The sequence below is a fragment of the Sinocyclocheilus anshuiensis genome, unplaced genomic scaffold, assembly GCF_001515605.1.
Source record: "Sinocyclocheilus anshuiensis isolate Anshui unplaced genomic scaffold, SAMN03320099.WGS_v1.1 scaffold1672, whole genome shotgun sequence".
Lineage (NCBI taxonomy): Eukaryota > Metazoa > Chordata > Actinopteri > Cypriniformes > Cyprinidae > Sinocyclocheilus > Sinocyclocheilus anshuiensis.
The window spans coordinates 33,762-47,312 of record NW_015555812.1 but is presented as its reverse complement, the minus strand read 5'-3'; the positions used below and the strand labels follow the sequence as shown (position 1 = coordinate 47,312).

General features: G+C 38.4%; 1 protein-coding gene across 1 annotated transcript in view; it reads right to left on the bottom strand.

Moving 5' to 3' along the window:
• Positions 1-12,547, bottom strand: part of LOC107675143 (tRNA methyltransferase 44 homolog) — a 76,272-nt gene extending 63,725 nt beyond the window's left edge. The window contains exons 1-2 of the mRNA XM_016469385.1: positions 12,508-12,547; positions 11,904-12,018 (exon numbers count right to left, since the gene is read on the bottom strand). Of these exons, the coding sequence (XP_016324871.1) occupies positions 11,904-12,018; positions 12,508-12,547 (155 nt within the window). The remainder of the gene's footprint in view (positions 1-11,903; positions 12,019-12,507) is intronic.
• Positions 12,548-13,551: the final 1,004 nt, after the last annotated feature.

Here is a 13,551-nt window from a genome sequence, read left to right as displayed (position 1 = left end):
AACAATCATGTACAGTATGTGGAAAATAATGTGTTTTTTGAACCTTAAAACGCATAAACACATTTTATTACACAAAAGCCACAGGAACACAGGGCATCTGACGCCGCATATTCTCTCGAAGATGACAAAAGACGAATCAACATATGCTGATAACGGTATATAGCTAACTGTTTAAATTTAGTCCCTTAATATTTCTCTTGTGGCCGTACATAGTGAAAAAAATTAGAAGAAACATTTCGTGTTAAACAGGTTGTTTTTGAAAGTCGGTGCTCGAAATAGGCTAAAGCTTTTTGTTTCATTGATTTTTATTGATGACTGCAGTGTTAATATTTTAATTATAGGCCTATAATTCATTGTATAATATGCCTCTTTTACATTTAGCAGACGCTTTTATCCAAAGCGACTTACAAATAAGGAAAATGGAAGCAATCAAAATAAACAAAAGAGCAATGATATGCAAGTGCTATAACAAGTCTCAGTTAACTTAATGCAGTACACATAGCAAGTTTTTTTTTAATCATATAATGATCATATAATGGGCCAAGCGATTAGTCAACAGAAGAGACAGACGGCTGCACGTGACAGACAACTCTTTTGGACTGAAGGAATGCAACACCCGTTGAGTGCCATGAAACAGCTTGAAAGATCAAAGACGATTTTTAATAGAACTAAAAGAAGAAAGTTATATACACCTAGGATGCCTCGGGGGTGAGTAAAATGCAGCTTAATTTTCATTTTTGGGTGAACTAACCCTTTAATAAATATGCGATTAGTCGACTAATGCTTCAAATGAACGACTACTAGTCAACCAGAAAAATCCTTAGTTGAGGGCAGCCCTAGTCCAGTAGTTAGATGTTGTGACTTGGACACCTCACCTCTCCAAGATATCTTGAAGGACCTATCTGAGAAATAAGACTCAAACCACTGGAGTGTGGTTCCCGAGATGCCCTTTGCCAATAGGGTTGACAGGAGGAACTGGTGGTTAACCGTGTCAAAAGCAGCGGACAGATCCAGCAAGATAAGTATTAAAGATTTGGAATCTGCTCTTGCCAGTCTTAGGGCTTCAATAACTGCTGAGAGCAAGGCAGTCTCGGTTGAATGTCCACTTCTGAAACCAGACTGGTTGCTGTCGAGAAGGTTGTTCTGTGTGAGAAAGGCAGAGACTTGGTTGAACACAGCTCGTTCAAGTGTTTCTGCAATGAAAGGAAGAAGGGAAACCAGTCTGTAGTTCTCTAAAAGAGATGGGTTAACTCCCTGGGGTCGACAGTTGCACCGGCACGACCAGCTCACTTTTTTTAAGATCAGTGAGAAAGACACTAAAAATACTCTGTTGATTTTGGTCACACAAATAAGTGTTATATATCATTCAAAACCGTTAAGTGTCTACTTTTATTTGTGAAAACTCACAATAACAACAAAACTTGGGTTTTTGTAAAATAAAGAAAACATACAGGGTGCGTTCTCTGTCTTCTCTGTCTCTGCGAATATCCATCTGAAACGCGTCACTAAAATGAACTGAAACGCAGCAAATACTGGGTACAGAGACATGAGAAATATATCCATAGAAAGCGTGAAGTGTGTAATTTTAAATGAAGTAAGTCTTATAGAAAATAAATATTCTGTGATAAAGTAATCCATATGAAACCAACAAGATGTTCAGTCTTTCCCGTCTAAACTCATTATCTCCAATGTGATCCCGCCCAGGAGCGGCTCGCGCCCTTCATATGTAAATATCCACGTGAGACGTGCGCACATGTAATTGCCCAACGTAAGCAAAGCATGAGGATAGTCAAGTTCATTGCGGCTACTGTTCGTTTCTGGAAGACGCGCTGAGAGGAATAAGCCAGAATTTACCTGAAAAGAAGAACAAGACTTCATCCAGCAGAGAAGATCAATCTGATGAGTAAGCAATGTTTCTTTTTTGCATTAGTTCACGTGTTATTGTGACATAAACTTGAACACATTTACTAGTTGGGTTTTTCTCAAACTATAATTCCTGACTAAAATGTTTGAAATGAGTGAAACATTTTGAATATGATAGGCAGCTCATTGCATCTAAATTTCTTATGACACTATGTTTTCATGCTCTATATAATATAAAACAATACAATATAAAAGTAATATGAGTGTACACTGTAACATGATGAATGCTACGAGTCTAAGAATGATTAGACCATGTTTATTATTAATACTCTGTTTACAAATATTTTTATAACGTGCTAAACAATAATAATTAGTTTCTCATATATAAAATGTCCTTTTTTAGAATAGTACAAAGCATGCGTGAGTCTATGACTACAAAATCAATACATATACAGATGCTCCTGATATTAACATGCTCACAAATGTTTGTTTTTTTGTTTTTTTTGGTTGTTTGTTTTTTTGTGATCAGATACCTGCACCACAGATGAATCCTGCTGACTTTCACTTGAGTCTCTTCAAACTGTTTTCCTCTGAGTGCGCTGTACCAACATCAGATGTTCAACTACACTGATATTCTATGGTAAAACAAGCTCCTTGACTGATGATGTTTTTTTTCTTGAATCCATGGAAAGAAGCAGCAAACACTTATATAATCAGGTATGGTTTACTTGTTTCACTTGTTGAACAAAATCTGTTTTCAAGAATGACTCCAAGTCTGTTCACATCTCTGTGGTTAGACCAGTGTTAACAATAATGTGTCTTTGACCTTCATTATGTATGTTTTGATTATACTGTGTTGTAAATAAAATGCAAATAATTTTAAAAAGCCATTTTTTCAATCTGTGTCTTTGACCTTCATTATGTATGTTTTTATTATACTGTGTTGTAAATAAAATACAAATAATATAAAACATTGTTTTTTTCAATCTCCTCACATTCTCTCTTACCTGCCTCACAGTCACATGACTCACTGATGGCCCTTAGGGGGCAGCCCTTTGTCTCTCAGGTGAAAATCACTAAATATTCATGATCACTGTCACTCCCTCACATAAAGCTTGACTATCACAAAACATGTCTTACAAAATTTAAATCAATATATTGTTTTCTGTGAATGAGTAAGTAGAATGATTTTCACATCATTTTGATGTAAATATTCTAGCCTACAAGACTGATTACCCAAAAGTCTTATTCAGAACTATTCAGTATGGGTTTTATGGCCTTATTTCAGCTACATTTTTATCCCAAAACTTACTAACCACGCATAATATTTTTTTTCTAAAAACTGCAAACATGTAGATCAATTTTGCTCACATATTATTGTAGCACAGTTTGCGCTGAATACAAAAAAATTACACTTTGACCAATAGTATAAGTAGCTGAAGGGCATGTCAAAACATCTCAAGGGCCCCAAAATCACCTCAGACCCCAGAAGGTTAAGGGTGGGTTTCTTAAGTAGTGGGGTTATACGAGCCTGTCTAAATGCTGAGGGGAAAACACCAGTGTGAAGGGATGTGTTAATGATGTGAGTGAGTGCAGGTACAACTACAGGAGAAATGGCTTGAAGGAGATGAGATGGAATAGGATCAAGCGGACAAGTAGTAGGATGATTAGAAAGGATGAGTTTGGAGACTTCTGCCTCAGAGAGTGAAGAGAAGGATGTGAAGGAGGGGGAGGAGGAGGACAAAGGAGGGAGGAAAATGTTTTAAAGAGCATGCGAGAGTTAGACGAATTGTTAATTTTGTTATGATAGTATGTCCTTTTAGCAGTGGAGACATTAGCAGAGAAGGAAGAGAGGAGTGACTGATACACATTAAGGTCAGTAGTATTTTTTGATTTGCGCCACACCTTTTCAGCAGCCCTGAGCTTAGAACGATGCTCGCAGAGAACATCAGACAGCCAAGGGGCAGAAGGGGTGGTACAGCCTGGCCTGGAAGACAAGGGGCAGACAGTGTCTAAACAAGATGTAAGAGTGAAGCAGAAAGTATCAGTAGCACTGTTAGCATCAAGAGATGATAACTGTTTAGGGGAAGGAAGCCCATTTGTCCATAGCAGGAAAACCATAGGTTAACCGCAGGTTACGTCGAAAGATGCCATGTGGAGGGGTATGTGTTGTGTCAGGAACCATGCTGAGGTTAAGAGTGAGGAGGAAATGATCCAAGGTGTGCAGTGTAGTAACCAGTACATGATCAGTGGAGCAGTGTTGTTTGTAAATAAGGTCCAGTTGGTTGCCTGATTTGTGAGTAGCCGTAGTTAACACTCTCTTGAGATCAAAAGAGGCAAGCAGAGTGTGGAAGTCTGCAGCCTGAGGTTTATCTAGGTGGATGTTGAAGTCTCCAAGCATAACTAGGAGAGTACCATCCTCAGGAAAGTTTGAGAGCAGCACATCTAATTCATTCAAGAAGTTACCTTGTGGTCCTGGGGGTCAATAAACAACTAAAAAATGGATTTTAAAAGGGTGGGTAATAGTGACTGAATGTGATTCAAAAGAGCTGCTAATACCCAGAGAAGGTAAAGGAATAAATTTCCAATCATAAGAGATAAGCAGACCAGTACCTCCACCTCTTCCAGTTAGACGGGGAGTGTGGGAAAATGAGAAATTATTGGAGAGTGCTGCAGGAGTAGCAGTGTCCTCTGGTTTGATCCACGTCTCTGTCAGGGCCATGAGGTTTAGTCTTGAATGAGTAGTAATAGATGTAATGCAATCTGCTTTGTTTACTGCAGACTGACAATTCCAGAGACCAATAGAAAAAAAAGTAGTGTATTAGCAGACATAGGCAAAGTGCACAGGTTGTTAGGATTGCGCTGCCTATAGTGTGTGATACGTGGTTTGCGAGTGGTAGTAATAATAGGGATATGAAAACACATAGTAAGAGTTGGTCATAAAAAACTGCGGTGTTAAATGCGATGCGGTCAAAAATTTGGGTGAACCTAACTTTTGTGCTGGTGCACCTAAGAAAAAAAGTTAGGCGCACCAGTGCAACCAGTGCAAAAAGTTAGTCTAGAGCCCTGAGTCGCACGGTAGAGTCGATGGTCTTTACACTCTTCGGTCTTCACACGAGCGCTGCCGCGAGATGATAACTTTTTAGCGGAAGGAAGTGAAGATGAAACCATAGCAGATAGCCGAGAGGGTGAGAGTGAGCATAGGTTACGTGTAAGAGCATAGGTTACGCACCGTTGCCGCGGTGTACTAACCTTTTTTATACCCATTTGACAAAACGGAAATTGAATTCAGCTGAACACACTTTACTGTTTATCACAAAAAAGGGCTAAGCAAGCGCACGACACTGACAAGGTATGCGATACAGTATACGAGACCAAATGCAACTTCAGCACGTCTTAACACAGTAAACAAAACAAGTGTTTCCTAGCAACGACAACTGCGCTAAACACTAATGAGACGAAATAAATACACTTACGATCTGCTTTTAACTTCGGTTGATTGACTGCTTCTCTCAAAGAGTATTTCTTTACACTGTCTTTTGCTAGCGCTTAAACACACTTTACTGTTTATAACAACAAAGGGCTAAGCAAGTGCACGACACTGACAAGGTATGCGATACAGCATAAAAGGTTTTAAAAGACCTTTTTTTACAACATGGTAATTGAGGAATAAATAGCCTAATCTTTTGTTTTGTTAGTTATGCAGTAATATTGCGTGGCAAATTAATTAATTTTAAATTAATAATAAAAGTAACTTCATAATAATAATAGGCTTAATAAAATAAGAATTTAACAACCTACATTAATTGGAAACGTCAAATCCTCTTAATATTGCCAATAATCTATGTTTTTGACAATGCCTCTGGCTATTGTCGATACAAAATCACCGTCTTTCGACGCAACCCAGCACAGGGAGGTTATCGCGGGAACATTATATTATAGAACATAAAATATAGAACATTATATTTTCTTTTTTTAATTCCAAATGTAATATGATTAGTCCAACGAATTGTTCGGTTTGTAATGCGTACCGAACCGAAAGCCTTGAATATATATATATATATATATATATATATATATATGTGTGTGTATATGTGTGTGTGTGTGTGTTTATTACACTGCCGTTCAAAAGTTTGGGATCAGTAAGATTTTTAATGTTTTTTAATGAAGTCTCTTGTGCTCATCAAGGCTGTACTTATTTGATCAAAAATACAGAAAAAACTGTAATATTGTGATATATTATTTCAATTTCTAATATTGGTTTTCTCAGAAATCATTCTAATATGCTGATTTATTATCAGTGCTGGAAACAGTTGTGCTGCTTTATGTTTGTTTGTTTTTTTTGGAATCTGATACTTTTTTTCTGGATTATTTTATGAATAAAAAGTTAAAAAGAACAGCATTTATTTAAAATTAAAATCTTTTCTAACTCGAATAAGTCTTTACTATCATTTTTTATCCACTTAACACATCCTTGCTGAATAAAAGTATTCATTACTTTTAAAAAAAGAAAGAAAAAAATTTACTGACTCCAAACTTTTGAACGGTATTGTTTATTGTAACACAAGATTTCCATTTTGAATAAATGGTGTGTGTGTGTGTGCGCGTTTTTGTGACAAATGAGGACATAAATTTGTATAATGACAAAGGTATGACATAGGTATTACAAGGAGAAGGTGACTTTTCAGGACATTACCCCATGTCCCCACTTTTCAAAATGCTTATAAATCACACAGAATGGAGTGTATTGAAAATCTGAAATAGCACAAAGTTTCCTGTAAGGGGTAGGTTTAGGGGTAGGGTTGGTGTAGGGCAATAGAATATACGGTCTGTACAGTATAAAAACCATTACGCCTATGGGATGTCCCAACTTTTCACAAAAACAAACCTGTGTGTGTGTGTGTGTGTGTGTGTGTGTGTATTACACTGCCGTTCAAAAGTTTGGGATCAGTAAGATTTTTAATGTTTTTTAATGGAGTCTCTTGTGCTCATCAAGGCTGTACTTATTTGATCAAAAATACAGAAAAAAAATGTAATATTGTGATATATTATTTCAATTTCTAATATTGGTTTTCTGTTTTAATATACAGTGGGTACGGAAAGTATTCAGACCAGTGCTGGAAACAGTTGTGCTGCTTCATGTTTTTTTTTTGTGGAAACTGTGATACTTTTTTCTGGATTCTTTTATGAATAAAAAGTTAAAAAGAACAGCATTTATTTCAAATTAAAATCTTTTCTAACTCTAATGAGTCTTTACTATAATTTTTTATCCATTTAACACATCCTTGCTGAATAAAAGTATTCATTACTTTCAAAAAAATAAAGCAAAAAAATGTACTGACTCCAAACTTTTGAACGGTAGTGTTTATTGTCACACAAGATTTCCATTTTGAATAAATGCTGTGTTTTTATTTTTTATTTATATTCATAAAAGAATCCTGTAAAAAGTATCACAGGTTCCAAAAAACATGAAGCAGCACAACTGTTTCCAACACTGATAATATATCAGCATATTAGAATGATTTCTGAAGGATCATGTGACACTGAAGACTGGAGTAATGATGCTGAAAATTCAGCTTTGCATCACAGGAATAAATGATATTTTAAAGTATATTAAAATAGAAATTGTTATTTTAAATTGCGAAATATTTCACAAAATAACGGTTTTTTTCTGTATTTTTGATCAAATAAATACAGCCTTGATGAGCACAAGAAACTTCGGTAAAAAATATTAAAAATCTTACTGATCCCAAACTTCTGAACGGTAGTGTATATATACAGTATATGATTATTTATATAAATATGTGTGTATATAAATATGATTAAAAGATGAATATGAGACAAAACCACAAATTGTCACACTTCCGTCAGTGAACACGCAGCCTGCAAAACACTAAAATAAATATAAAAGAAAATAAATACAGTTAAATAAGAAAATAGCCTTAAATAAAAATGTTAAATACACCATCTACACCGGACGAGAGCGGCGCGGCACGACAAAATAGGCTATAGCCTATAACCCATTATAATCAGTGATGTTGTCTACACTGGATGTGGTGCGACATGACACGACAAATCCCCGACAAATTCTTCAGATATTAAAAGCAGGGAATGTGTCATATCAGTTATATCCATATCCTTTAGTCTTGCATTTGATGACGACACACACAAACCAGGATGAAGACGAGAGAGCTGACTTTGAGAGCAAGCAATTTGGATGCTAAAAGAAAAGAGGAAGTCAATTCAAAAACAAAGGACATGGAGAAATCAAGAGTTTGGAAACCACCGGCAACATCAGCAACCAACAACGTCCTGATCGGCTGAGGAAAACAACAGCAGTTGATGACAGGCAAATCATAAAAGCTGTGAAAAAGAACCCTAAAATGCGTGTCTGTAAAATCACCAACAACCTCCAGAAAGCTGGAGTGAATCTACTCTCTACAATCTACTGTCCGCTGGAGACTTTGACACAGAGTTACAGATGCTACACAGCAAGATACAAACCTCTGATCAGCACCAAAAATAGAAAGACACGATTAGAGTTTGCAAAAGCCAGTAGAGTTTTGGAAAAGAGTTTTATGGACAGATGAGACAAAGATTATCCTTTATTTAAGTGATGGGAAAACAAAAGTGTGGAGAAAAAAGGGAACTGCAAATAATCCTAAGCATACAGCCTCATCTGTAAAGCATGGTGGAGGTGGTGTCATGGCATGGGCATGCATGGCTGTCTCTGGAACAGGCTCTCTCAGTTTTAATGACGACTTAATGTATGATAACAGCAGCAGAATTAATTTGGAAGGGTACGGCGAGCGGGGGCAGGGGTGTGGGGTTGGAGTTAGGGGGTGTGCCCGAAGCGTGAATCCTTATAAGGAAAAACACGATTCCAAACACCGTTTCTACACCGGACGCGAGCGGCACGGCGCAACAAAATACTATAGAACTCATTATAATCAGTGATGCTGTCTACCCTGGATGCGGCGTGACACGACATGACAAATCCCCGACAGTAAACTGCCTCGTCCTATTTATGAGGTACTGACACAAAGTTCAAATGTCCTGTAGACAGACTCAACCTGTTGTGTTGCGACGCTGCATGACAACTGTCGGGTGTACTGTAGACATGGCACACTGTTCCGCCACCAAGCAAGCGGGCTCGTTAACTCCTGGTCTGCACGCGCTCTCTGTGGAATAGGAATCGCGGCGTATGTTTCCACATTTCTTTTTAGCATCTTCCATTTACCGCTGTCTTGTTTGTATTTGGCCAGTTTGGAGAAAGCCACACCAATACAAACCTGACCAGCCGGGCGTTTGCGATCACGGGAACTTGAAGACACTTGTACGAATGCGGATGGGTGACTTGAATGGAGATGGCTCCAGATCGGCGATGTATTATTTGGTTTCCAACAAGGTCCATCGCCCAAAACAAAATTAATTTGCTGAATGCAGAATAAACTGTAGTGTGGAGAAAAAAGGGAGCTGTAAATGATCCTCCGCATACAGCCTCATCTGTAAAGCATGGTGGAGGTGGTGTCATGGCATGGGCATGCATGGCTGTCTCTGGAACAGGCTCTCTCAGTTTTAATGACGACTTAATGTATGATAACAGCAGCAGAATTAATTTGGAAGGGTACAAAACCATCTTGGCTACCAATATTCAAGAAAATGCCACCAGACTCATCAGAAAGCGCTTCATATTGCATCAGGACAATAACCCAAAACACCCTGCCAGTTCAGTCAAGGAGTTTATCAGGGCAAAGAAATGCAAAGTCTCAGATTGCCCAAATCAATCTCCAGATTTAAATCTGATTGAACAATAATTTCACCAGCTGAAGAGGAGACTAAAGGCAATCCTGCACTCAAACCTGCCAATCTAAAGCATGATCTAAAGGAAACGCCGTATGGTGTTTGAGGTAATTTGTGAATTAACATAGATTTATAGTCTAAATAAAACAACAACTGTTACTGTTATTACACTTGTATACAAAGCTTTGTTTTAAGCTTGTTATAGATTGTGTGACGTCACGTGCACTGGCAATAGACCACAGCAGTGACGCGGTTGTCACGGCGACCTTCACAGCCCTAGATATCGGGTTTGTTTGGTTTGCAGTACAAAACCATCTTGGCTACCAATATTAAAGAAAATGTCACAAGACTCATCAGAAAGTGCTTCATATTGCATCAGGACAATGACCCAAAACACCCTGCCAGTTCAGTCAAGGAGCTTATCAGGGCAAAGAAATGGAAAGTCTTAGATTGGCCAAGTCAATTTTCGGATTTAAATCTGACTGAACATGAATTTCACCAGCTGAAGAGGAGAGTAAAGGCAGACACTCCCCAAAACAAGCAACAGTTGGAATTGGCTGCATTAAAGGCTGGGAAAAGCATTTCAAAGGATAAGACCCTGATAAGAGTCTGGTGATGTCTATGGGTCACAGACTCACTGCTGTGATTGCGCGCAAGAGATCTGCAACAAAATAATAGCTTTTAATCTTTTACATCTGCCTTAAGTTCATCTGTCCCAAATACTTATGCTCACATCAGATAGTGGGATGAATTTTAGAAGTGCTGTCCTTTTTATATGGTAAAACATGTATGTGTTGAAACAGCTAATAATATAATTAACATAGACTTATAGTCTAAATAAAACAACAACTGTTACTGTTATTACACTTGTATACAAAGCTTTGTATTATGCTTGTTATAGATTGTGTGCCGTCACGTGCACTACCGCCGGTGGCAACCGACCACTGCGGTTGTCACCGCGACCGTCACAGCTCTAGTAACATTATATTAGATCCATGCATTACAGTAGGTCTTAATACAGATCTGTCTCAATGTTAATCAAACATTAAAAGAAAAGAGGGAATCACTCTCTGCTCTTGATTAAACTATTGTTTATTTGCATCCTTGTTCTTATTTTTAATAACAAAGATAAAATAAAAATGGCTACATTGTAGGGCTGTCAGTTTAACGTGTTAATTAGTTATGAAAAAATTACGCGATAAAACTATTTTAATGCAGTTAACGTACTGGCCCCGCCCCAGACCTGTACGTCATCTTACATTTCATGCAGTTGACTTTTGACAAATATGATGCAGGGCAACAACTCCATAAATGAAGTTCCAAACGTAGGTTCGGGAAGAGCCTAATCATTCAGGCCTGTCAATCATCATGACGAACCTATATAAGCAGCACTCATTGGACCGCCCCAGCATCAAATCTTCCGGCATACGGCCCCGCCCTGTCCTGTGAACAGTATCCCAGCTCGACGAACTTCTGCACTTCTCCTCTAACGAACAATGCTCTGCAAGGCCCTCTTAATCCAGCTCCACTTTCAGCTCATAACAAGGGAAATCAAACTCATCAATGACCTCCTGCAGATTTGCCCAGCCGCCTCCATCAAACGCGTTTCTCCCACCCAGGTAACGATGGCATCCGCGCACTACAGCCGCTTTAGCTCCTCAAGTTACTCACATTTTAGCTAAACCGCCTTCAGCCATAAAATCGCTCTCGGTTACTCACGTAACCTCGGTTCCCTGACACTGCTGTGATTGCGCGCAAGAGATCTGCAACAAAATAATAGCTTTTAATCTTTTACATCTGCCTTAAGTTCATCTGTCCCAAATACTTATGCTCACATCAGATAGTGGGATGAATTTTAGAAGTGCTGTCCTTTTTATATGGTAAAACATGTATGTGTTGAAACAGCTAATAATATAATGTGACATTCTGTAGTTTTGTCTCATATTCATCTTTTAATCATATTTGCAAATGTCTTGACTCCACAGCAAACAAAGCAATTTTGTCTTTACTGTTCCAATACTTATGGAGAGCACTGTATATATCTCATACTCACCAAGTCTACATGTATTTGATCATAACTGCAGTAAAACTGTAATACTGTTAAACATTATTACAATTTAAAATATGTATTTTAAAATGTATTCCTGTGATGGAAAAGCTGAATACTCCAGGTTCATTTACAAGAGAACAGGTATTTTCTCAACACTTGGACTAAATGTCCTATGCTGATGACTTGCCTGGCTGCTATTACAGGGATCCATGGTGTAAGCTCATCTGAGTGGTTTCCAATCAGCCAGTCCGTGGTGGGGAAGAGGAAGTCATTGCTGGGTGTGATGGCATTTTCCTGAAATAGATGAGATCACCCGCTGCATCTCATTATCATTGGATGAAAGCGTAATGAAACTGGTATTGGTGACAGTATGTAAATGATCAACAACCTGAAGTCCATTACCAAGTTAAAGTTTTATAAACCATGTAGTGAGGGGATTAAATGTCTTTTGATAACCATAAAATGCAAGCACAATTTAAGGCGATAGTTCTAATGGATGTGCAGTTCAAGATGGTAATTACAAAGTGGATAGAGAGTCTGCAAGATAATAGTTACACACAGGGCACATTCGAATTGATGACAAATTGAGACCCGTTTTGGCAAAATGAGTTGGAATGTGCACGGTCTAATTTTGAGCTACAGGCAAAAGTAGTGAAAAATGTCCGTTTTGGTCGAATTTGAGGTTTTCACAAAAATGAGTTCATTAAGCCCTCTTCTAGCATTCCCAATGCTCCAAATACTAATTAAACATCTAAAATTATCTTTATTTGTACGTTTTCTGAGAGTAGTACCTTTTTCTCTGCTCACTTCTGGACTGCTGCTGCTTCTCATCACAAGTTGTAGGCTTTTTGCTAATATGCTTTGTGAATATTCATATTGAATTCTTAATGACATGAGTCCAAACCAGTGAACTATGATTTTCAAACCCATGCTGATGAAAACAAAAAGATCGTGATGACTAACATTTGCAAAGTGTGTGTATAAGACGGGCCTCTCTGAGAGCACGCAATCTCCCTATAAAGTACATTATTGTGAAATATGTCTAGGCGAGATTCACACAAATATAATCTGTTATGTCTTATATGAAAGTTTAGTTACTGATTGGGGGGAAAATCTGATGTGTAACATTTAGGGCTGTGACGGTGGCAGGTTTTTACCACCATGGTCGTAATGGACCAACTACCGTCGGTGGCACGGTGTTGTTATATATATAATTTATATCAATAATATATATAAAAATTCTATATGAAACTGTTTGTAGCACAGCAAGAAACCATGTGGAGTTCAAACTGAGTCTCTCTCTCACTCTACTGCTTCCTTCCTTTATACAGAAATGGTAGAGCTACTAGGGCCACCTAATGGTCCGGAAGAACATAGCACGCCAAAATAATACAAAATGAACCTTGTGACAGGCTATGACTGTTACAACGTACAGGGCACAGCAAGAGTGTATTAAGCGGCTCCACCCCGGCCGGTGTTTCGGGGCGGAAAGCAGATAGTGTTATGACCTGCCCTAAGCTCTGAACATGAGCGAGAAGTCTGAGCTTGTCGCTGAGCAGCGCCCTCTCTGATTGGCCTAAGACTAGCCAATCGTCGAGATAGTTCAGGATGCGCATTCCGCTCTGCTTCAGAGGAGAGAGAGCAGCATCCATGCACTTCGTAAACGTACGAGGGGCCAGGGATAGACCGAAGGGTAGGACCGTGAATTGATACGCTATCCCCTCGAATGCAAATCTCAGGAAGCGCCTGTGGCGTGGGGCTACCTGAATGTGGAAATAAGCATCCTTTAAATCCACGGAGATAAACCAATCTCCCGGTCTGATGTGTGAGAGGAT